At 33.9% G+C, this 27,400-nt stretch overlaps 1 protein-coding gene across 4 annotated transcripts in view; it reads right to left on the reverse strand.

Moving 5' to 3' along the window:
• VPS54 (VPS54 subunit of GARP complex) overlaps nt 1–27,400 on the reverse strand; it is a 100,409-nt gene that overhangs the window by 24,321 nt on the left and 48,688 nt on the right. For all 4 annotated transcript variants that reach the window (XR_004903696.1, XM_036028043.1, XM_028514613.2 and 1 more), the window contains 8 exons: nt 27,259–27,385; nt 26,152–26,259; nt 22,293–22,348; nt 20,473–20,569; nt 12,483–12,820; nt 4,473–4,602; nt 3,667–3,848; nt 3,171–3,283 (listed from right to left, as the gene is read on the reverse strand). Coding sequence is in view for 3 of the 4 variants with exons in the window: in XM_036028043.1 (XP_035883936.1) it covers nt 3,171–3,283; nt 3,667–3,848; nt 4,473–4,602; nt 12,483–12,820; nt 20,473–20,569; nt 22,293–22,348; nt 26,152–26,259; nt 27,259–27,385 (1,151 nt within the window). In the remaining variant the exon portion in view is untranslated. The remainder of the gene's footprint in view (nt 1–3,170; nt 3,284–3,666; nt 3,849–4,472; nt 4,603–12,482; nt 12,821–20,472; nt 20,570–22,292; nt 22,349–26,151; nt 26,260–27,258; nt 27,386–27,400) is intronic.

Genomic DNA, 27,400 nt, shown 5'->3' on the forward strand with positions numbered 1-27,400 from the left:
TGAAAGTGAAATACAGGAAAATGTACAGGGAACCAACAGCGATGGGAAGGAAACTAGGACTCAAATCAACAGTTTGGAGCAGAAGAAGAAATAAACATTCAACCAGAACAAAATGAAGAAACAAGAATTCAAAAACATTAGAAGAGGCTTAGGAACCCCCAGGACATCTTTAAATGTTGCAACATACAAATCATAGGGGTACCAGAAGAATAAGAGGAACAGCAAGAAACTGAAAACTTATTTGAACAAATAGTGAAGGAGAACTTCCCCAATCTGGCAAAGGAAATAGACTTTCAGGAAGTCCAGGAAGCTCAGAGTCTCAAAGAAGTTGGACCCAAGGAGGAACACACCAAGGCATATCATAATTACATTACTCAAGATTAAAATGAAGGAGAGAATCCTAGAAGCAGCAAGAGAAAAGGAGGTAGTTACCTACAAAGGAGTTCCCATAAAACTGTCAGCTGATTTCTCAAAAGAGACCTTACAGGCAAGAAGGGGCTGGAAAGAAGTATTCCAAGTCATGAAAGGCAAGGACCTCCATCCAAGATTGCTCTATCCAGCAAAGCTTTCATTTAGAATGGAAGGGCAGATAAAGTGCTTCTCAGATAAGGTCAAGTTAAAGGAGTTCATCATCACCAAGTCCTTACAGTTAAAGGGACTTAGAAAAAGAAGATCAAAAATATGAACAGTAAAATGACAACAAACTCACTGCTATCAACAAGTGAACATAAAAACACAAAAACAAAAACACAATGAACTAAGCAAACAACTACAACAGGAACAGATTCACAGAAATAGAGATCACATGGTAGGCTGTCAGCCGGAAGGGAAGGGGGGAGAATGGGAGAAAAGGAACAGGGAATAAGAAGCATAAACTGTAAGTACAAAATAGAAAGGGGGAGGTTAAGAATCGTATGGGAATTGAAAAGCCAAAGAACTTATATGTATGACCCATAGACATGAATCAAGGTGGGAGAATGATGGTGGAAAGGGAGGGTACAGGGTGGAGGGGAATAAAGGGGAGAAAAATGGGACAACTGTAATAACATAATCAATAAAATTATTGGTTTAAGAAAAAAATAAACATGATTTAGAATGATCAGTGTTTTATTTTTCTTCCAGTTTTTGCTACTTGAATGTTTTTGCTTTGCTAATATAAAATCACTTAAAAATTGTGATCACCACCCAATACTGTTATCTACTAACAACAGGCACTAGAAAACAAAAATTTACTTAATTCTTTCCATCCCTCTCTCTGCTCTATATGAATTAACCTATTTTACACCTGTCTTTAATCCCTTGTCTCTTGTCACAATGGCAGAAGAGACAGCTTTTCTCCTGAACTATGGATTCCATTTCAGGATAACTGCTCCACAATCACTACACCATCCTTATGCTAAATTAACCTTCTCCTTTTTCTGTTAAGCATAAAAATATAACTCAGCTTCTCCTACCTTAGAACTCTTCTTTCAATTCCTTGAGTGGATTAACATAACAATCTCTAATTTCTCTTATGTCTGTAGCTATAATTTCATCACTCACTTTCCTTTCACAGCCAAACTTCTTGAAAAAGTAGGCTATACATGTCTACCCTTCCTCACCTTCTGAGTTATTTAGCACTGACCTACAATCTGACTTTATCACTCTACTGAATTACTAAGATAACAAATGAGCTACATGTCAAATCAGTGGTAACTCTGTATTTTACTGTTTTTCTATTGCTATGCCATTATATTTTGTGCAAATGGTTAAGTATACAATTTAAAAATATTTCTGTGTAAAAATATTAAATTATTATTAAATGCATAAAATGTGAAAATACAAATGTCTCCTCCATTAAAAATATTCAAGGACTTTATAGCTTCAAATCTGGTAACACAAGTTAAGTTATATATAAATTTACATTATTATCACATGACAACTCCACTTAAGCCATTTTCATCTTTCAACCAATATTTGATACCAATTCTCTCCTTGAAATTCTGATTTTTTGATTTATGTGTTCTTCTGGTTTTCTTCCTACCTCTCTGGCCCTTCCTTCTTAAGTCTCCATAGTTTTTTTTCTGTTGTTCTTTACACTGTAGTTTTCTCTATCATATCATACTACATTAATTACTAATATATTATATCTAATGTGATTGCTAATACATACTTTTTCACTGGACTTAACTGATGCAGACCCCGGCTTATGGGGTCCATGTCATTATGGATGAAATGAGGCATTCACACAGATTACCGAGTCTGGTGGAGGAAAAGGGACAGCATGGCTTTTCTCTCAAGGGGAGCAAAAGCCTCTGCCCTTGCTCCAATGAGTTTTTATTGTCTTACTGGGCACATTAAAAGAAGGTCCTTATTAACTATGCACAGGCTTGCTTTAGGTGGTTACCTTTTACAGAAAACAAAGGAGCCAATGGTGCTAATCACATCACAAAAGAGGGATATTTGCAAATGAAAAGGCAAAAGTAGTTGGACTGGTTACACTCATCCTTGGAAGGTTTAACATGGATTTTAGGAAGTTGCTTTGCAGTAAATGTCCTCAATTCAGGGTGAGGGAGTTTTAGCAAAAAGCAAGACTCACCTGACTCCACATGGGAGAACCTATCTGTGGGCGTGGGTTCTGTGCATCTCCAAGTGGGAGCTGGGCCCACGCCACACAGAACAGTCTATGACACTTAACCCTTTTAAAGAATTATAACTGCTATCTCTGTTTTAATATCTGACAAAAAGAAGCTTACTAGTGCTGAATGAATGGTTACATGTCTCTAAACAATATGGTACAGTGGTTAAGAATATAGCTATGAAATTATAGAAAGCTGGTTTCAAGTCATAGCTCATCATATTGATACAAAATTCTTTAACCCTTAAAAGTTTCATGCTTCCTCACTTCCTCACTGTTAATATAATAGTATCTTCATAACAAATTGTTGAAATAACTGGAGTTTTAAAAAGCAGCTGGTCCAGTGTCTGGCATATGATTAACCATCAATAAGTATATGAAATTATTGTAAATCACCACGGATACTTTTATAGTCAACCACTTACTAACAAAGCTGTAAGTATTAGTTCTAGGCTTTTAAAGTGGCACTGTCAATTAAAGAAATATTAAGTATTTCTACAAAATGAACAGACAATATAAAATTGGAAGACAGTGTGTGAAAAAATACACATACCCCCTGATTTTTTTTCAGGTAAAGCAATCTTTCCATCTGATAAAGAATCAACCAGATCCTGAAATTCTGCTGGAACATCGGCTTGCTTCCAGCGCTCATTGTCTAAGAGGAGGCTATTTAAAAGAAAAACGAAAAATAAACTTGAATAATATTTTATGACATTTTCACTGGTTAAAAAGAGCTGAGAAAGTGCATAAGATTTTTATAACTTTTAATAATAATAAAAACTACAAATACATTAAGTTTAAGTAGAGCTCGTCAATTTAAGACACTGAGTTTTTACACAGTAATGGCTGTTAGCTACTGTTAGTACCTAAGACTTAAAAATGCTGAACACCTTAATAAACAGAAATCATTCATAAACAGTATGAATACTTTCAGAAAGTATTTCTCTTTTTATATTTCTAACAAAGAAGAGTGACAAAACATAATTAACTTCACTTTGAGTGGGAAAGGAAAGGCAATATTCCTGACAGAATGGTCACGGTTATGATACCTGAGCTTGGTTTTTCTCTCTTCATGAAACCTGTTTACAAATTTACTAGCTTGACTCTGAAGTGCTCCAAGTAATGACATGCTTTTTCTTCCACATATCTGTTCAGTGTCGAAAATGAATGTTTCCATTAATCTAGAAAGTGTTATGAATTCTGTGGAATTTAGCTTCTCAAGAAAACCATCCTAAATTTTAAAGATAACACAAAAATCATGACAGAGTTAGTATAACACCAAATATGGATGTATTAGAAAACCGCTCAGTCTAACAAATGTTAATATTAATTATATTATTTTTATGATATGTAATATATGCATAAAAATTATTTTAAAAATCAATTTAATGAAATTTTCCCAATACTCTAATCCCAAAAATTGAACATAAAAAGCATAAGATGTCTAAGTTTTATTCTGACCCATTTAAAGTACATTAGCTCAAATAAATTCACATCATTATATAAAAACTTCCCAACATTGGAATTCAACTAATTTTATTAATTGACTAGTTATACACATACATATATAACAGTATTATTAATTTCAAATTAATTAAGGTATATTTCAAATTTAAGTCTTTTATTAAATCATTTATTTGAAAATAATACTTGAATAAGTTTTCCTATTTCTCTCTTATTTGGTTTATTTTAACATCTCCCTAACAGACCATACCAATACTGTTAACCTTATTATGTGTCAAAAATATAATATGCATTATGGGAAACATAAGGACATAAGCAGGGATATGATTCCAGCTTTTCAAAATAATTACACTATATATAAAATATCTAAAGCTTTATCAAAACAGCTAACCTTTGCTCTCGCCATCAGAAATTTGACAGCTCGATCATGGCATATATCTGAGGCACTATATAATAACTCCTGTGTATTATTTGCCAGCTTTCCTAGTTCTAAGTCAGTTAATTTCATGTCTTCATTCACCCTGAAAATAATTAAAATAGATTAAGTTAGGGAAAGTTGTAACACACTGTTCCACATTGGTCACATATCAATAAAAAACAAAATGCAATAAAACATTTGAGGAAAATTCGATGATGAATCAAATACTTTTATTTGTGGTGAAGCATCGCTTAAATGTGTCAAATAATACAAATAAATATTTTAGCTTAGTCTTATATAAGAATAACTTTCTCTTTCTGCTATAGTATTTTTAATAGTTATATTCTGACTCTGGAAATTTTGCAAGAACTACAGCAAAAAAATTCTACTTAGGTACAAGGTGGTAGCTATAGTAGGTTGTGCACAAGTGTCTAGGATGACACAGTGGAAGGAAGGAAAAAGGAAGGAAATGTTATTTCATGACAAACAGGCTCTCTGTTTACTTACAATTATGAAAGGTTGTTAACATTCAGTTTAACTGAACTAACTTCTCCTGAGCACTTAACTGTGTTTAAATGCCTGACACTGAAGGGGATATAATAGATTACTGCCCTCAAGGAACTTAAAATAGAGCAGGAGTATTTATAAGATATAATGGATTTATTCCAGCTTTAAGAAGGAAATGCAAGACCTTAAGTTATTATACATTTTTCCCTGGGCATATATAAAGATCACTGATTCCATGCCAACAATTCAGTTTACTATGAACCAAGTTAAATGCCTTAGCATCATTTTCTCTCTTTCAATTCAATTAAAATAATTTTCAAAGATAAATTATAAAGAGATGCTGATGTATATTAATTTCAGGCCAACCATTACTCTAACTGGGTTAAGTAAAATATTAAAAAGTTATTTCCTGCTATCATTCAAAATTATAACATCACTAAATTTATTTACTAGTACTTTAAAATAATGGATTAATATTCTTAAAGTACTCTCAGAAACAGTCATTTGTTTGGTTCTCACATTCTGAGGCAAGTATATAAATATCTACCCGCATTTTCTGACCATAAGACGCACCCTAGGTTTTAGAGAAAAATAGGAAAAAATTTTTTGAAGCAAAAAGTGTGGTAAAATATTAAATAACATAAATAATATGTTACCAATGTAAATATAAACAGAACTCAACAGTATCATTAACAACCATTATTCCTCCCAAATTGGGGTGGGGGGGTGCATCTTATAGTCCAAAAAATATGGTACTTTATACATGAGGACATTGAATCTTTGAAAATTTAAGTGACCAACCCAAATCACAAGATTAGAGCGTGAGACTAGAATTCAGAATTAGTCTAATTTTATTTCTAATCTGCTAAGCTTCTTCTACTCCAACATTTACTTCTATATAGATGATCCAGTGCTATTTTAATACCAGCACCTGTAAACTGCTTAAATTTCAAAGTTCAAATTTACTTTGAAAATAAAATTTTCTTTTCTGAAGGATTTCTGCCCTGGCTGGTGTGGCTCAGTGGATTCAGTGCCAGCCTGCAGATGGAAAGGTTGACAGTTCAATTCCTGGGTTGGACACATTCATGGGTTGTGGGCCAGGTCCCCAGTTGGAGGTGTGGAAGAAGCAACCAATCGATGTACCTCTCACACATCGATATTTCTCTCCCTCTCTTTCTCCCTCCCTTCCCTTCTCTCTAAAAGTAAATAAAATCTTTTAAAAAAGATTTAAAAAATAAAATTTCATTTCCTACAGGATTTCTAAATTTATCTCCATGTAGCAACATAATGATTAAAAATTTGGAACTCTTTGCAATGTGCTACCAATTCACAAAGATACACACACAAAAAAACTCAAATCCTTAATAAATACGGTGACAATTCAAAAAGCTGAGGTTTGTTTTTTTAAAAAATCATTTGTTTGTAATTTTGCTTTTTAAAAAGACCTTTAATTTTAAGTCTATTGGATCTGTTTCATGTTAGTAAGGGGAAAAAACCTCACAAGTATGTTTCTGAGTATTTATACACACAAAAAGTGAAAGATCTCAAAGAGTTTGCCCACCCATGTTCAACTAGTAGCACCATATACAACAGCCAAGAGATGGAAACAATCCAAGAGACTACCAACAGATGAATGGATAAGCAAAATGTTGTCAATATATACACAGGAATATTATTCAGCCTTCAAACAAACAAAAATTCTGACATATGCTACAACATGCTTGAAGACACAATGAAGACATTATAATGTGGAAATAAGCCAGACACAAGAGGGCAAATACTATATGATTCCACTTATATGAAGTATCTGGAGTAGTCCAATTCATGGAGACAGAAACTAGAAAAGTGGTTGCCAGGGAGTAGGTGGAAGAAGAAATGAGTTGTTAGGTATAGAGTTTCACTTTTGCAAGATGAAAAAGTCCTAGAGATAGGTTGCACAACATGAATACACTTACCACTATTAGATTGTACACTTATAAAATTTACCATCTTAACCATCTCTGTTTTTTTAAACCACAATTTAAAATAACTTTTATTTTTTTTAAAAAAGTCATGGAATTTTCTAATCCCTTCCATTATTTTTCCTTTCGCATTTCCTACCTGGAACATTATTTATTCTTTTGTGTCCATATCTCCATTGCAATAAATTTACAAAACTCTAGATCATTTTGACAATGTAATAAGGAAAATCTACCACTAACAAAAATAAAATGTCAGACATCATTTTTGCATGTGCTATATCCATGACACAGTTATATACTGTAAAAACACTAGATAATGGAATAGCCAGAGCCCTTGTTAAGAAACAACTAGTTAGGGTCACATGTACAAATATACTCAAATCCACTGCCTCTGTGGGCTGGGTAGTTCCCAGACATTTATGTGTCAATGGAACATATGAGAAACCATCTGAAAAACCTACATTATCATGCCATGGAAGCATGCAATTGGGAAAAGCCAGAGAAACCTCAAAGTGTAAAGTCAGCCACAATGGAGGAGGTAGGGGAGGAATATAAACTATGATGCTGCACCTGACTTAAAGGACTCTCAAATAGCATGGCCCACTGCTTGCTATCTTTCGACATCTTATCTCTTCTGCCACAGTAATAGTTTTAGCAGATAAATAGCCAACAAGCTAAAGACTTTATTTCTTAAGCCTCCTTTCTGGCTAGATATAGTCATGTGATAATATTATGGCCACTATGATATGAATGGGAATAATAAGTGCAAATTTTGGACTGTGTACTTAAAAAAAGAAAAAAATATATATAAGCAAATACATGTGCAGGCAACAGAGAACAAATCTAAAATCTAAATGAATTTCCAGTAAACCAAGAATAATCAAGGAAATCTTGGAAGAACAATGAAAGAGGAAAAATTATGAGATATTAAGGCTAATTAAAAAGCTATCATAACTAAGACAATTTTACTTAATAGTACTGGTGCAAAGACAGACAAATGAAGAAAACAGAGTCCAGAAACAGACTCATATATATATAATTTAAGGCAAGAATGGCACTATACAGCAATGAGTAAGATAATCTTCTCAACAAATGGCATGAGGTCTGAAAGGTATCCATGCTATACACAAAAATCAATTCTAGATGGACTGCTAACCTGCATGTGAAAGGGAAAGCAACAAAGCCTCTAGAAGATAACATAAAGAAATATCATCAAGGCCTTACACAGAAAAAGAGTTATTAAATAGGACACACACAAAAAAGCACAAATCACAAAGAAAAAGAATTATATTAAAATTAAAAACTTTTTTTTCCACCAAAGACCCCAATAAGGGAGTGAAAAGTCAACCTACAAAGTGGGAGAAGATATTTGCAGTATGCACAATTGCCAAAGGGCTTATGCTGAGATTACATAAAGAACTTCCATAAATCAATAAGAAATAAAGGACAAACCAACAGAGAAGTAAGCAAAGGACTTAAACAGACACTTCATAGAAGAGGATATCCAAACTAATGAATATATGAACAGTCTCTCTTACCAATTCAGGGAAATAAAAATCAAAATGAATACACCTGTGACATACGTACTAGAATGACTTATATGTAAAAGACTGACAACACTAAGAATGAATGAAGATTAGTGACAGGACCTATTCCACACTGCTGATAGGACTGTGAGTACAATCACTTTAAGAAACTGCTTAAGTTGACCATTCACATACCTTATTCATTCCTATGTATATATTCAGAAATATATAAACAGAAATGCTTATCATATGTACACCAAAAATATATCTACAAGTTTTTCACAATAATCAAAATGGAATAACCCAAATTTCATCACTAGGAAAGAATAAATACATTGTAGTATAGTCAGAAAGTGGAATCTTTGTAAACAAATAAACTGCTATATGCACAGGCTTAAAAATATATCACAAACATAATGTTTAATAAATGAAATTAGAGACAAAAGAACATGGTTCCATTTCTATAAAGTTTAAAAACGAGAAAACCGATAAGAGTCTGGGAATTGGTAGAGTGAAGGCATAGTGGCAAGAAGGGCTTCTAGAGAGTTGATAAATGTTCTATTTTTAACCTGGCTGGCAATTACACCACTGTATTCACTTTGTGATGAGCTGAACATATGCAATTGATACACTGCCCTATATATGCATATATTCTAATTAGAAAGCTAAAACAGACTTCTGGTCAAGATGGAGGCACAGGTAGACACACTGTGCCTCTTCCCACAACCAAAAGAAGGACAACAACAAATTTAAAAACAAAAAACAACCAGAACTGACAGAAAATTGAACTGTATGAAGTCCAACAACCAAGGAGTTAAAGAAGAAACACTCATCCAGACCAGCAGGAGGGGCAGAGACGGGCAGCTGGGCAGAGGGGACTTGTGGCAAGGTGGTAGCTGGAGGACCAGGGTGGGCAAGGCTATGGCTGGCAGGCAAGGGGGTGGCTGGCAGACTCGGCGAGGTGGAGGATTGCGGACTGGGCAGTCCCACACTGGCATGCAGATAAACCAGGAGGAACAACTGGGGAGCGACAAAGACCACCCAACCCAGACTTTCAGTGAGAGGAAATAAAGCCTCAAACCTCTGATTGAAAACACCTGTCGGGGTTTGCAGGCGGCAACAGGAGACGCTCCTAGCCTCAAGGGAGAGTTCATTGGAGAGACCCACAGGGTCCTAGAACCTACACAAGCCCACTGACCAGAAATCAGCACCAGAGGGGCCAATTTGATTGTGGATAGCAGAAGAAGTGACTGAAATCTGGCAGAGAGCAGAGCAAGCACCATTGTTGCCTCTTGGACCCCTCTCCCAAATACAGCTTTGCAATGCAGGAACAAGGATTGCCCCGCCCTGGTGAATACCTAAGGCTCTGCCCCTTACTATATAACAGGCAAGCTGAGACCAAAAAAAAAAAAAAAGCCCCAAGTGAAACAACAGATCAAAGCTCCAGAAAAAATACAACTAAGCGATGAAGAGATAGCCAACCTATCAAACACACAGTTCAAAACACTGGTAATCAGGATGCTCACAGAATTGGTTGAGTATGGTCGCAAATTAGATGAAAAAATGAAGGCTATGCTAAGTGAAACAAAGCAAAATGTACAGGGAACCAACAGCGATGGGAAGGAAGCAGACTCAAATCAACAGTTTGGAGCAGAAGAAGAAACAAACATTTAATCAGAACAGAATGAAGAAACAAGAATTCAAAAATATTAGAAGAGGCTTAGGAACCCCCAGGACATCTTTAAATGTTGCAACATACAAATCATAGGGGTACCAGAAGAATAAGAGGAACAGCAAGAAACTGAAAACTTATTTGAACAAATAGTGAAGGAGAACTTCCCCAATCTGGCAAAGGAAATAGACTTCCAGGAAGTCCAGGAAGCTCAGAGAGTCTCAAAGAAGTTGGACCCAAGGAGGAACACACCAAGGCACATCATAATTACATTACTCAAGATTAAAGATAAGGAGAGAATCTTAAAAGCAGCAAGAGAATAGGAGACAGTTACCTACAAAGGAATGCTCATAAAACTGTCAGCTGATTTCTCAAAAGAAACCTTGCAGGCAAGAAGGGGCTGGAAAGAAGTACTCCAAGTCATGAAAGGCAAGGACCTCCATCCAAGATTGCTCTATCCAGCAAAGCTTTCATTTAGAATGGAAGGGCAGATAAAGTGCTTCTCAGATAAGGTCAAGTTAAAGGAGTTCATCATCACCAAGTCCTTATTATATGAAATGTTAAAGGGACTTATCTAAAAAAAGAAGATCAAAATATGAACAGTAAAATGATGACAAACTCACAGCCATTTACCAAACCTAAAAAAAAAAAATTCTAAGCAAGCAACTACAACAGGAACAGAACCATAGAAATGGAGATCACATGGTGGGTTAGCAACAGGGGTTTGGGAAGGGGGGAGAATGGGAGAAAAGGAACAGGGAATAAGAAGCATAAACTGTAAGTACAAAATAGAAAGGGGGAGGTTAAGAATAGTATAGGAAATGTAGAAGCCAATGAACATATATGTATGACCCATGGACATGAACTAAAGAGGGGGAATGTGGGTGGGAGGAGGTACGCAGGGTACAGGGGAATAAAGGGGGGGGAATGGGACAGCTCTAATAGCATAATCAATAAAACATATTTTTTAAAAAAGCTAAAACAAAAAAAGTAAGGAGGGTACTAACCCTTTGCCCTCTCCTTCCTGCTGCTAGGGATGCAGATGAGATAAAAACTGGAGCAGATCCCTTAGACAAAGACAGAAGCTACACAATAAGGATGGAAGAGCTGCCTTCTCAGCTCTGGACTACCTGATTCTGAATTGTTACATGAGAGAACCATAATTCTATACGTTTAAGCTATAGAGGTTTTTGCATCTTTTAATAGCAGTTTTACACTGTACCCTAACCAGTAAATGTAAAAATATTAGCCTGAACAGAAAAAAAAATGTTTTATTGATACATAGTTCAGGGGTTTTTTGTGGGGGGTTTTGGAGTTTTCCTTTTGGTGGGGAAGGGAGGTGTTATAGCTGACTTTATGCTGTTAATGCAACCTTTCTAAGCTCCTGGGCCATAAATTGACTTATGTGAAAATGGACAGAAGTACTGAGTTCTTATTATTCTTAAGATGATTAAATGCAAACTATGTTCTTTGACCAGAAATACTTTATTGGCTGTTTTATTTTCACTCTTACTATACAGAATATTGGGACCATTGGGGTTTGTGAATTGGATGGTAATAATCCACAATGTTATCAATATTTCCTTGATTTTAATTGGTATACTGTGGTTATTTAAGGTAGTGTTATTGTATTTAGGAAATATACACTGAAGTATTTGGAGATAATGAGACATTAAGTCTGCAACCTATTGTCAAAATGATTCAGAAAAAATATTAACATGAAAGGAAGAGAGAAAAAGGAAGGGCAAAAGAAATAGGACAATGTGGTAAACTTAACAAATGTAGAATCAACACGAAAGATATATGACAGTGTTTTGTACTATTCTAGCAACTTTTCTGTAAGTTTGAAAATTCAAAATAAGTTTTAAAAAGTAATGCGTAAAAAAAGACAGTGTGATCTATTTGGAAATTAATTTCTTTGAAAAATCAAAAATTGTAAATCAAAAAGATCTTTACTATATACAAAATACAAAAGTGACAAAGTAGAAGAAAAATAAGCAAAGTGATACCAATCTGAGTTTCAGGACAAGTTCTGTTTCTAGTGATTTTACATCATCTAAACTCTTTGAAATGAGGGCATTTAGTTAAATTATTCCTTTCTAAACTTAAAATTCTGCAATTCTCAGTTACTTCCAAAGCTTACTCGCTTACTACCTTCCATATATTTTCAAAAAGATGTTTCATAAAATTAATTCACTTTTGTTATAAACTCTAAAACCAAAGTATACATGGTTTTCCAATAAACTGAACAACCAATCTTATTGAAACCATTAATGATTCAAAGTCTTGTTAAGTTGTCAGTAGTTACCATACTCACATAATGTCCACGCCTCCTGGAGTAGCAGATGATGGTATCTGCTCTTTGCTGGATGAAGAATCAGTAGTACATTCGGGTTCAGACACCGAATCACTGCTGCAGGGCTCACTATTTGGAGATGCATTTCTCTGAGAGGCAGTGTCAACTGCTATAGGTGTTAATTCACTCTCACTGAATGCATCACTTATAAATATGCCGTCATGGATTAAATAAGCCACCTCTGTGTCCAGTGAATTATCTTTTGCAGCATTCTTCTGTTGTGAAATCTCCAATTCTCTAGTTCTTTGGTTTTTGTCAAGAACTGAGAGAACAACACTGTGAATGACATTTAACGTTGCCTACAAGAAAACAAGATACATTTTTAAAGAATTTAAAATATCTTGCACTTAAAGTTCCCCAAAGTGAATTCTGCATATGTACTTTTGAACATATTAGAAATGTCTCAAGGTCATGCATGTAAGAATTTCTACCAATCTTTTAATAAACTGTGACTCGTGAAAAAGAACTGCTCAAGAGAAATGGGTTCCCTAAAATTTAGGAGTAAACTTCTGTATTTTAATTGATTTTGTAAATAGAAATCTCCCTAAATATATATATATATATATATATATTGCAGATTTCTCTAAACTCTTACTTAGATAGGTTACACTAAATATAACTTGCCTGTTAAAGAATCATATTCATTGATGTGCCTGCTTAAAAGAAAAAAAAAATCCACATTTCTTTTCATGCCTACCCTTACATCCATCCCTCTATTCATCTCATGCCTTTTCTCACTCTTCAGACATTCTGATTCTCTTTCTATTCTTCTAAATTATATTGTTCCCATCCCAGTGCCTTTGTTGTTTCCCCTGGTTGGAATGCTCTTCACCTTGATCTTTGCATAAGTGTTTCCTCTCATCACTCAGGTTCTTGCAGAAAGTTACTTCCTCAAAGAGGCCTTCTCTGACTTTTCTCCCAGCAACTTTATCCCATTACCCACTTTTAAAAAAATAAGTTTTTATTATTTTTTTAACTTTTTAATTCTAGGTCTCCACTACAATGTTAGCTCTAAGATACTGGAATAGTGCTGAGCACATGGGAGGTATTAATAAATACTGAAAGTTAGATGAATTGAGAGTGATTTTATGTAAATTAAGTCTTTATGAACTATTTATTAGGAAATAAGGGATTACTTGCCTACTTTAACATTCATGGTTGCATTCTCATAATTTGTTGTCCCCTTTCTCAAAACTCTTGATTTGTTTTTCAAGATCTACATGGTTCTAAGGAAGCAGACTCCAACATAAGGTGTTCAAAGACAGGATAAGAGTCTAAGCTAGTGCAACCAGCACATGGAACTGCTGTGACCTGAGCTTAAAGCTAAAAAAGATACATAGAAGGCAAACTGAGAGAAATGCAGAGAAACAAAACCTAGGCTAGATAACATCACCAACTTTTCTATGAAACACTAAAAGTTGGCCTACCTATAAATATTTTTCAGTTATATAAACAAATAAATCCCCTTAATTGTTTAAGACACTTTGCTTATGTTTTCCTGTTATTTGGAACAAAGATATAATAGCCCATACTATACACAGCAGAGATCCTGTGCCTTCAAGTGCTACGCTACCAAAGTGCCATTGGATACTGTTTTTCCCCCCCCTTTCTCTTGATTAGTAACTTCTCTATTGTCACAAACTTGCTTCTTGCTACACTCCATCACTGGTGATTTTAATCTCCACTACTGTCTTAATCTTTTTTTAAAAAAGATTTATTTATTTAAAGATTTTATTTATTTATTTACTTTTTAGAGAAGGGGAAGGGAGGGAGAAGGAGAACAGAACATCAATGCGTGAGAAATATATAGATTGGTTGCCTCTCGCATGCCCCCAACTGGGGAACCTGGCCCACAACCCAGGTGTGTGCCCTGAGAATTGAACCTGTGACCTTCTGGTTCATAGGATGGCACTCAATTCACTGAGCCACACAAGCCAGGATTACTGTCTTAATTTTAATGTGCTTATTTCTCCATCTTTGTTTTGCCTTTCTTCTTCCCTTATCTATCCATCTTGCTGACTTTCTTTCTTAACTTTTTCTTTTAAAAAGACTATGATAGTTAGCATGGTCTTTCCCTTCCCAGCTATACAAATCAGCCTAAACTATGGGGTACAGACAACAAACAAGAATTTTAATAAAAATTCAAAATACAATTAAAAATGAAAAAAGTTGGTTTCATAGCTGAAAATCTGATGTCAAAACTTACTAAAAGATACTGTTATCAAAACAGTATAGTACTAGCATAAATACAAACATAGAAATCAATGAGACAGAATACAGAATTCAAAAATAGACCCTCACATATATAATCAAATGATTTTTGACAAGGGTACCAAGACCATTCAGTGGGGAAAGGAGAGTCTCCAACAAATGGTGTGCTCTGGTTGGTGTGCCTCCGTTGGTTGAAGCATCATCCTGTAAACCGAAGGGTCACAGGTTCAATTCCCAGTCAGGGCACACACCTAGATTGTCGGTTTGTTCTCTGTCAGGATGTGTGTGAGAGGCAAACAATTGATGTTGTTTTCACACATCAATATTTCTCTTCCTTTCTCTCCCTCCCTTCTCCTCTCTGTAAAATCAATAAACATGTCCTTGGGTGAAGATTGAAAAAAAATGGGTGTTTAGAAAACTGGACAACCCCATGCCAAAAAGCAAAGTAGGGCCCTTTTCTTACACTGCATACAAAAGTTAATTCCATATAGACAGAAGATAAAATAAGAACTAAAAAAATTAACTTTTATAAGAAAACATAGGGGGAAAGCTTCACAACATTGAATTTGGTGATGATTTCTTGGACATAATACCAAAAGCATGGGCAACAACAACAACAAAATAAACTTCATCAAAATTTAAAAATTCTGTGTGCCAAAGGGCACAATCAACAGAGTAAAAAAAGCAACCCACGGAGTGGGAGAAAATATTTGCAAATCATATATCTGATAGAGTGTCAATAGCCAGAATACAGAAAGAACTCCTGTAATTCAAAAACAACACCTGATTAAAAAATGGGCAAAGAAGATATTTCCCCACAGAAGATATATTAAAGTAGCCAGTAAGCACATAAAAAGATCAACATCACTAATCATTAGAAAAATGAAAATCAAACCAAAAGGCAGTACAATCTTATACCCATCACTAAGCTACTATCAAAAATAGAAAAAAATAATGAGTGCTGGCGAGGATGTGGAGGAACCAGCACCCTTGTGCACTATTGTTAGAAATATGAAACAGTATAGCTGTTATGAAAAAACAGTATGGAGTTTCCTCAAAAAATTAGGAAGAAAATTATCATATGATCCAATAACTCCACTTCTGAATATATACCCAAAAGAAAGCAGCTATGAGATATTTGTATCACATTCATGGAAGCATTAATCACAATAGCAAAAGGTAGAAGCAACTCAAGTGTCTACTGACAGAAGGGATCAACAAAATGTGGTATATTCATATAATGGAATATTCAGCCTTAAAGAGGAACAAGATTCTGACACATGAAACGAAATAAATGAACACTGAAAACATTACGCTAAATTAAATAAACCAATCACAAAAGGACAAATACTGTATACTACACTTATATTAGGTACCTAGAGCAGTCAAACTCATAGAGGCAGAAAGTAAACAGTGGTTGCCAGGAGATGAAAGAAGGAGGGAAAGGGAAGTTATTGTTTTAATGGAGTTTCAGTTTTTTGAGATGAAAAGAGTTCTGTAAATGGATCATGGTGATAATGGCACAACAATGTGAATGCCACTAAACTGTACAATGAAAATGGTTAAGATAATAAATTCTATGTGAGGAGTACTTTACCACAATAAAAAATTTCAAAAAATACAATTAACAGCAATATGAATTCTTAAGTTATTAATGATCGCTCAAATATAAAATTTTTAAAGCATCAACTTTTATTTTTTTTCCTCTATTTACATTAAAAATATTGTTAAAATGTTCTGGCTGAAATTTTAAGTTTTAATTTCTTTTTTTTAAATAATTTTACTTCATGCTAAAGTGATATATAGAATATCCTTTGTTTCTGAGAAATATAAGAATATAGGACAGTACATTAATAACCCTGGTAAATTAAGTGTTTCAAATAGTTTATCCCTATAACATATAATCACTGTTAAAAACAAAACAATCTTTTCTGATCATAAAAATAATACCTCTTTGTAGAAAATTTAGGAAAAACAAAAATGAATAACAATTTAAATTATACATACTCTTATCACCTAAAGATAACCATAAAGAAGACAAGCTGTCTCTTTGTTTTGTGAAGTTGCAGGGATAAAAAATCTTTATGACATAGCTGAAATCATATTGTGTAAGTAGGTCTGTATCTTGTATTTTCATTTAATGTTATAATAATGTTTAATTATTTTCAAAATTAAAAATCCTTGGCTGCATGACATTCCATTGTAATGAATATACCAGATATAACTTATTTCACCACTCCTCTACTGATAGACATCTGGATTCTTCCAATCTGTAGTTATTTTTAAATTCATTAAAAAACAAGCAGCTTATAATTAACACTCTTTTTCAGTGAAATCATACCCTTATAAAATCACAAACTTGTATCAAAGATAAAGTAGTATTTAAAGTTTATATGTTATCTTCAACGATGTCTTACAGAAGTATTAGTTTAAGTGGTCTAAATATGAAAATGAGAAATTACAACTATGACAAATTACTGTATGTATATACATTAAAAACAGTAATCCCCCCTGTTCTTCAGGGATACATTCCAAGACCCCCAGTAGATGCCTGAAACTACAAATAGTACTGAACCCTACATACACTATGTTTTCCCTACACATACATACCTATGATTAAGTTTAATTTATAAATTAGACTAAGAGATGAACAGCAATAATAATAAAATAAAACAATTATAACAACATATTGTAGTAAAAGTATGTGAATGTGGTGACCTGTTTTAGAGGATCCCTTGCTGAAGTCTTGGTATAGGCTCAATGCTTTCTGGTACAACACACTGCCATCAATTGAACACATTTTCTGTTCATGCCTTCCACCCGCAAATTTGATGCCTTTTTCTTGTTAGCTAAGCACTTATGCATTGTCACTAGAACTTTTGCAGTTTGAAATGCAACAGCAAAATTAGCACACATTTTTTTCCTTCTTCATAATTTCACCGATAGAAGATTCAATCTTATCACTGATCTTAGCAACCTCAGCATCCTTTTTCTTCCTTTCCTTATTAAGTGATGAACTTTAACCTTTTCACTTAAAAGAAGTATTTTATGTTTTTTCTTTGGCATTACCAAATTGCCAGCATCACTACTCTCATTCTTTGGGGCCATTATTAAGTAAAACAATGGTTACCAAACACAGCACTGAGACAGTGCAACAGTCAATCTGATAACCAACATGACTACTCAGTGACTAATAGGTGGAGAGTGTATACAGCATGGATCTGCTAAACAAGATATGGTTCACATCCCAGGCAGGATGGAGCAGGACCGCATGAGATTTCATTATAGTACTTAGAATGGTGAGCAATTTAAAACTTATGAATTGTGTACCAAACTGATCATTTCTAGAATTTTCCATTTAATATTTTCAGACTAGCTGACCATGGGCAACTAAAACCATGGAAAGCAAAACTGTGAATGGGTGAGGGAGAGACTATAATAATTTGGCTTAGTTTAACTGATATAGAACCTAAAAGTGAAATAGTTACTTAAAAAATTTGGCCAATATTATGCAATGTGGGAGTTCTGTATATCCAGACATGTAATAATAAAAGTGTGTGATAATGTCGAGGTAGGAATACAAGAAAAAGTGGAAACATGACCTAGTTATTGAGCAATCCACAGATAAAGGGTTGCTATCTCTCATTATCAAGGGGTGGGATCAACATTTTGGTAGGAGTCTAAATTAAGTATAGTGAATCACATTTTATAAAATTTTTCCCACTCTGATTGCAGAGTTTATGCATGTGACTTAGCATTACTCAAACGATGATAATAAAAAGCCATGTCATAGATAAGTACCAAAGTCCCCGAGACCATTTTAACATGGTACTCAGGAGGTGTCGGCAATATTAGCTAATGCATATAACACAACACTGATAACTGATAATTCAAAAAAATATCTAATTTCACAAATAGCCTATTATACTCAGTAATTCCAAATGGCTCTCTTATTAAAACATAATCCCAACCAGTATGTCTTAGAGCAGGGGTCCCCTAATCCTGCTGTGAGGAACTAGGCCACATAACAGGAGGTGAGTGGCGGGCTAGTGAGCAAAACTTCATCTGTATTTACAGCCACTCCCCATCGCTCAAATTACCACCTGAGCTCTGCCTCCTGTCAGAGCAGCAGAGGCAACAGATTCTCTGAGAAGCATGAACCCTACTGTGAACTGAACATGCGAGGATCTAGGTTGCCTGCTCCTTATGAGAATCTAACACCTGATGATCTGAGGTAGAGCTGAGGCGGTGATGCTAATGCTGGGGAGCAGCTGCAAGTACAGATCATCATTAGCAGAGAGGTTTGTCTGCACAGAGACCATTAATAAATCAATTGCTTTCAGACTCATATCAAAACCCTATCAGTGAGTGGCAAGTGGCAATTAAGCTGCATAGGGCAAGTGAGTTGATGTACTTCAATTGTACAGATGCACCTGGTGGCAGGCTTTAAGTCAGAATCCAACACTTATTTTAGTCCATATGTGGCCCATACATTATATGATTTACCACTTTGTCCGTGCCTCTTTCCCACACTGTGCACTTGTCTCAGTCACAGTTTTGGTAAGTCCTCATGCTAACACTAGCAAAAATGAGTAAAAAACAAATGTCCAACCCATTTGTGAATAAGCCAGGTGAAGTCATTCATTGGTGTTAGAAGAGGATCAACTTCTTGAGATCTCAAATGACAGTGGCCTTAGAAGTGTGTTTGAAGCAACTTCAAATCTCTATATATTCTAGATTAAAGTCAAGGCAGAATAGCCTGAAATTGCTACAAAAACACTGAAGTCTGCTTCTATTCCAGCATCCTATCTTTGTGAAGCAGGGTTTTCTGCAGTGATAGCAACCAAAATGAGATTATGGAGTAGACTGGACATAAGCAACACAACTTCTGGTGTCACTGTCTCCCATCACCCCCAGACAGGACGATCTGATTTCAGGAAAACAAGCCCAGGGCTCCCACCTATTCTGCATTATGGTGAGTTGTATAATTATTTCATCATACATTATAATGTAATAACAATAGAAATAAAGTACAAAATAGATGTAATATGCTTGAATCATCCCAAAACTATTCCCTCCTCAATCCATGGAAAAATTGTCTTCCACAAAACCGGTTCCTGGTGCCAAAAAGGTTGGGGACTGCTATATTAGAGTCTGTGACATTTTTTTCTTCTGAAAAATGCTGTGTGATACATTCTTTTCCTTATACTAAGTGGCCTAAAAGTAAGTGGTTTTGATTAAGGAGATAAAGTAATTAAATGTAATACATGATCCTTGACTAGATCCCAAATTGAAAAATGAAATAAAAACCTGCCATAAAAGAATTAATAAAGCAATTTAAATATGAACTTATGTTTTAAAAAATGTCATTACTATCAACACTAAATTTCTAGAAAAATTTAGTTTAGGTTCGGGGCAGATGTTTTTACTGTTTTATAACATTTGACCTCTAGATAATCTAGAGATTTCAAGTATCACAAAATCATAAGAGAAAATATTATTGCATAACATTTAATGCCAATCAAACATATTTCTTCTTACTATAAAACAAGTATCTAAATTATAAAAAGTACCAAAATATTCTAAAATACTTTAAATCTTATTGAAACCAAGTCTCTTAGAAAAATTACAAGAACAAAGAAATTGTTTTATTCCAATTAATTCTACATATATTTCTAAATCTAGAAAGGTGACTTAATTTAGGGATATTCTGGATAAACTGACAATCACATAAGCTTACCTTAACTCTTTGTAGGAAAACTATAAACTTAGAGAAAATATCCGTTAGCAAATCAAACCACTGAGGGAAATTCAACATTCTCATCTGATCTGCAAGCCTAGGAAAAAAAAAAATTCAAACAAAAAATAATGGTTGTCTTTGGGCCAAATGATATATGAACAAAACCTACAAATTAAAGGAAGCTATACTAAATACTATCTAGTAAGAGAAGAATTAGGTAATTTTATCTAGATACCTAACTAACATCATAAAATTGAGTCGAAGTCAATTATCAAACATCTCCTCCTTGTTTAAACATCTCTAAGACTGGTCTAGTCAAGTATACTGACTTAAGAATCTTATATGATTCTATGTGGGCATGATTCGTTACCACCAGATAAAAAGCTGTAGAGAAGTAAACCAATTTTGGTTTAAGGTGGAGAAGATATATTCTGAAATAGATAAAAATAGGAATATAACATTTCCCTTAATAAACTTAATAACCTACTTTTTTAATTATAAACTAAATAAGTATTTTTCCACATATGAAATGGTGGCTAAGAGCACGAGCTCTTGGGCCATGCTGCCTTGGTTCAAGTTCTAGCCCAGCCATATACTAATTGTATGACTTTGGACAAGTGACCTAGGCCCTCCATGCTTTAATTTTCTCAACATAGGGAAAGTAGCAAAACTTACCTTATATGGTTGCTCTGAATATTAAGTGAGTTAATAAGAAATACATAGTATAATTCATGGTGCATAAAAAAGTGCTATGTAAGTATTAGCCAATATCGTATTAGTACACATATATATGTAACATATACTAGATATAATATATATACTAATCATGTATATGAGTATAACATATAATCATATAGCCAATATTTACATAGCTGACACCAATCAATTCAAGATAAAAAATTTATGTAAAATAGTTCCATAAAAATATTTTATAAAACAGTGACTAATTACTCTAAACTTTTAATGACTACTGCTGCAGCTTATAGTTTATTTCCCAAAGATTCTCCTATATTTGATATACAGAAGGTTCTCTATTTGAGAAAATTCCCCAGGGAACAAAAAAATTAAAAATAACTGACTCTCCTTGTCTATAGGGCTTTTAACAGTCCCAATTAACTTATTTTTTCCAATTACTGTACTAGTGCTTCCTGAATTATTAGGGTTGCTTCAACTAATTCTGAAACTGAATTTACACTAGGTAATAATGTGGAAATTAAAACTCCACAATCCTTATTCTATGAGTTTAACATACAGAAGTTTCACAAGTTGTCCCTATGACTATTCATATCTTAGGCCAGTTAATAAAGTTTATGTATCTATATGAATAAGGTATTCATCGTCATGAAATATTTATCACTCTTCTCAAAAGAATAGGGAGTTCAAGGGTGAAAAAAATTACAGACATGACAATTCCAAATCCTATACTCAAACTTCTCAAAGCCAATTAGAAGCTGTGTTTTATTTGGCCAAATAATTTAAATTTAACACTGCTATTCCTCTGAAATTAATTCTTCAGTTTCCCCCTACATAACTACACTGTATCCTCTCTCTGCCCTTGGAGGTTGACCTGCTGCGCTTGGCCATTGAGGAGCCCTTACAAAAGATTGGAAGGAAGAAAGATGCTTATAGCTCCATCTCCCCCTCCCAAGGGGTTGCCTTCCAGATGACTGCCTCCTTCCAGTGAAGATCACTTCAACTACTGCATGTCTTTTTTTTCACCCCATACATGCCTTTCTCCCTCTGAATTCCAGCTGTTCTTTTCCCTTGTCTGTGTCATCATTTCTGCTACTGATCAACCACAACCTAATATTTATACTTACTTCATAACAGCATCTGTGTCTAGTTCTTCTATTTGTGAAACTTTATTAATCACACACTGCAAAATTTAAGAAAGAAATGTGATTAATGTAAATTCTAAGTATTACATGGCATGTTCAATTATATATTTAAAAGGACCTCAATGGGCTAGATAGTAAAAAAAAGTTAAAAGTATTATTTTGAAAATAAATCTAAAAAATACATTAAACTAAAAGGGTCTCAATAACTCTGATAATCATTTTACCAGATTTCTCTTGTGTCTTTTATACACCTTAAAGCATTTAAAATACTTCAGCATTACTGTTACCCTATTAAATAATTATTCCAGAGTACCTTGAACTATATTAATTAAAGTCCTCTACTATTTAAAACTGTTCAAAACATAAAAGAATGCAGAACAGAACTATAATACTTAGGAACAAGATATAAGCCCCATGTTAAAATTCCAAATAAAACATGACAAATTTCTGTATGCTGATTTTGTATCCTGCTGCTTTACTGAATTCTTTTATTAGTTCTATTAACTTTCTCGTGGATTCTTTTTTTTAAGATTTATTTATTTTTAGAGAGAGGGGAAGGGCAGGAGAGAGAGAAGGAAACATTGATATGAGAGAAACATCTATCAGGTTGCCTTCTATCTGTGCCCCAACCAAGGACTGAATTCACAACCCAGGCATGTGCCCTGACCAGGAACTGAACCAATGACTTTATTTGCAGGACAAAGCTCAACCAACTGAGCCACACCAGTCAAGGCTATAGTGGATTCTTTACGTTTTCTATATATAGTATCATGTCATCTGAAAATAGTGACAGTTTTATTTCTTCCTTTCTGATTTGGATGCCTTTTATTTCTTTTTCTTGTCTGAATGCTGTGACTAGGGCTTCCAGTACTATGTTGAGTAACAATGGTGAGAGTGGGCATTCTTGTCTTGTTCCTTCCCGATCTTAATGGAAAAGCTTTCAGCTTTTCACCATTGAGTATGAACTTAGTTGTGAGTTTGTCATATATAAGCCTTTACAAGTTGAGGTAAGTTCCTTCTATGCCCACATTGTTGAGTTTTTATCATAAATGGATGTTGAATTTTGTCAAATGTTTTTTCTGCCTCTATTGAGACAACCATAGGATTTTTATCCTTGGATTTTGTTGATGTGATGAGTCACATTGTTCTTTGAACGCTGAACTGCCCTTTCATCCCTGGTATAAATACAACTTGATCATGATGTATAATCTGTTTAATGTGCTGCTGAATTCAGTTTGCTAGTATTTCATTGACAATTTTGTTCATCATGAGTATCATTACTACCAACAGATGAATGGCCAAAGAGGATGAGCTCTGGCCAGTGTGGCTCAGTGGACTGAATGCTGGTTCAATTCCCAGTCAGGACACATGCCTGGGTTGTGGGCCAGGTCCCCAATAGGGGGCACACAAGAGGCAACCACACATTGATCTTTGTTCCCCTCTTTCTCCCTCCTTTCCCCTCTCTCTAAAAATAAATAAATGCCATCTTATAAAAAAAAAAAAAAAAACCCACATGGTAGACCATGCTGTGTAGTAGCCATAGTTCTTGACTATGGGGAAAGAAAAGGAAGCTGCAGAGACATTTAACACCAAAGAGAGATGAAAAAGAACTCCAGCATGTCCAATGGCTACCAAGTAAAAATCAACATGCTTTCAGATTGTTGTTTGGTAGCTTGATGTGGATTAAAGGACTCGTTTTATTTCTAAATAAATAAATAAATATATTTATATAGATTTATATATGTGTGTATATGTATTGTACAAGGGAATATTATGCGGCAATAAGAAGAATGAAATCTTGTCATTTTTGAGAACATGGATAAATCTAAAGGGTATTATGCTAATTGAAGTAAGTCAGGCAGAAAAAGACAAATACTATATGGTTTCACTTATGTGTGGAATCTAAAAATAAACAAAACAAATAAACAAACAAAACAAAATACAAACAGGCTCATAGAAACAGAAATAGTGGACTGATCACATTGTAAGATATAAAAATGTCAAATCACTATACTGTATACTGGAAACTAATATAACTGATATAATATTGTATACCAACTAGACTTAAATTTAAAAAATTGTTTTAATTCCAAAAGAAGTTTATTTTGTAAGTTATGCTTCCTTGCAACACAGACAACATTTAAAGTTTTTAAAAAATGCTTAGACTTCATGAGAAGTCTGGGAATTAAAACACCAGTTTAAAAAAAAAAATTTAAAAGTGTAATATACACACAGAAAATTGTACAAATTATTTTTATAACTCAGTAATTTTTCACAATGGGGTATACCTGTGTAAGCACAACTAGGATCATGAAACTGAATATTGCCAATAAACTACTTTCCTGCTCCTCTCCTCGTAACTACTTCCTCCCAAAAGTCACTACTATCCTAATTTCTAATACAACAGATTAATTTGGCCAGTGTTTGAAATTCACATAAGTGGAACCATACAGTATATATTCCTTTATGTCTGGTTTCTTTGGCTCCACATTATATATATGATATTCATCCATACTGTTCCATGTAATTTATTTATTCTCATTGGTGTGTACTATTCAACTGCTTAAATATACCACAATTCTATTTATCTTTTATTGATAATTTTTTTCTAGTTTTTAATACAAATACTGCTGCCACGAAAAGTCTTTGGTGAACTTACATATGCATTCTGTCAGGTAGTACTCTGGAGCAGAAATGCTAAGTCAGAATAGTGTATATTGAGTACTAGTAGATACTGCCAAAAATTTTTGAAAGTGGTATCAACAATTTTAAAATAGTGTTTTAGTGTTTGAAAGAGGTAAAAGATGGGGTGATTGCAATCTTTTATTTGGTTTGTTTTCTTTAAACATTAAAAACTCAGTAATGCACATTCAATTTGATGATCAACTAAGCCTAGTAAATACATTTTAAATTGTTCTTTTTCATATACAGAAAAACTGAAGTTCAGTGAATAAGATTTATCTTAGTAAAAAAACGTCAAAACAAAGATCAGGGAAGACTAAAAAAACATGGATTTGAGTTTACAATTATGATTTGAGAGATGACGGTAAGTTGAAATGGACACTTATCTATTGCTGGTGACACTACATATTGGTAATTTCTAACAATTTAAAAACTGGACACTCTCTGACCAACAATTCCACTTTTAGTAATCAGTTATAAGAAAATAGTCTTATGAAAAAAAACAAAAAACAAAACTTTATACCACAGACATTTGTCACCATGCTCTTTATAACACCAAACTGAAAACAACCTAAATATACAGCATAAAGAAATGGTTAAGTAGGTTTAACTACCATAATGTTGCTGAAAATTTATATAATCACTAAAAATGATGTTTATGAAGGCTTACATAATGAGAATATGCTTGTGTTTCTAACTGAAATATATGTACAAATCAAAATACTATATACAGTATGATAGCAGCAGTGAAAAACATTAGTAACAATTTACACTTAGAAATATTCTTAGATGATAATCTTTTGGCTAATAGGGCTATGTTTTTTTCTACTTTTATACATTTTAAATTTTTTAATAAATGAGAAAATATTACTGTTATACTACAGAGTCCAGCAGAAGTAAGGCCTGCTTGAGTATGGTTGGTAGCGTAATAACATGAGTGTAATAATTTATAGTTTTAATTTGAACATTTTACCTAAAATGTCATATGGTGTACTTCAGTGTGATACTATTATATTACAGAATTACATGCTTATGATTTTGGAATAAAAAAGGGGCTTATTTGTGCTGGACCCTGTATATTATTTTTAGCATCATGTAAAAATAAACTTCACAAAAGATTCGAGACCAAATTAGATCAAGTAAAAAAATGTACAATTACCTGTTTAATGATATTCTTTGCCGTAATAATCATTTCTTCACTATAGATTTCTAAAAAACTAAGTTTTCTTTGTTTTAAAAGTCCAAATACAAGAGACACTAGTCTTTCCTATCAAAATAAAAGAAGAGTATGTAACTTCACACTTTAAATATCAAATAGGCAGAAATCTCACAGGCAGTGTTCTAACACTGACAGAAATCTCACAGGCAGAAATACCAAATATCAAGGGTTTTATGTTTTGATGCTCAGAACTCTATCTTTCATGTGGTATTTTCTAGAAGCCTAAAAAAACCCTTCCACAGCAATCTTGTCATCAGATTTTTGGAGTCAGTGTTCCAAGACAGGTCAATCCTATTACACAGCAGTGGATCAAATGAAGCTGGTTTGGAGCCAAAACAATCTTATTAGAGTGTATTTTGGCCTAGTTTCAAGTAGCTAGAAAGTATCCTTTACAGACTGTGATGACCAATAAATACTCTGTGATCCATGTGCTTTCCAATTAGTGGTCTAGAAGACTACAATGATGACTTGGACTATCTGTGGAACTGCAAACAGGTAAAAATATCTCTTAACTACTTAGACTGCTATCAGGGCTCTCTGGATTCTTCACTAGTTCTTGGTAGTAATCAGCACTGAAAAGTTATCAGGTGAATAAAGCCTGGATATGGTATATTTGTATATGCATATACATAAAACATGTTCATAATATATGTTCAGTGAATGACTAGAGAATGACTAGTGAGTTACCATATAATAATGAACACTTTTTAAAAGATATACTCCAATACATGCATACACATGGATATATGTTAACTTGTCCTATATCTACATTTTAAACTTGGTTTGCAAGTTAAATAAAGACCTCATTTTAGCTCCAATTTCTAATTAGGCTATGAAATTATTTTATTCTCTAATTTCACAGAATAATAAACAATTATGGTACTTGCTAAAGTCATGTAGTGAAGGACTTGAGAAGTCAAATAGAGGCTGAAATTTAATGTATTTTTTTTTCACTACAATCTGAGAATGTGTTCTAAACTACCGAAGTTAGGAATTAACTTCCTTAAGCAATGACATAAATGTCATTCCACAGTTCAAAATACATACCTCTTCTAAAATTTGACAGTCATCTTCCAGTGGTCTATTTAAGTCACTGTGAGAATAAGTAGAAAATTCTGCAACCATCATTTTATCTATCAGTTTTTCTAATTCACAAAGCTGTGATCCCAAATGCCTACAAAGGAGGAAG

The sequence above is a fragment of the Phyllostomus discolor genome, chromosome 6 (genome assembly GCF_004126475.2).
Source record: "Phyllostomus discolor isolate MPI-MPIP mPhyDis1 chromosome 6, mPhyDis1.pri.v3, whole genome shotgun sequence".
Taxonomy (NCBI): Eukaryota; Metazoa; Chordata; class Mammalia; order Chiroptera; family Phyllostomidae; genus Phyllostomus; species Phyllostomus discolor.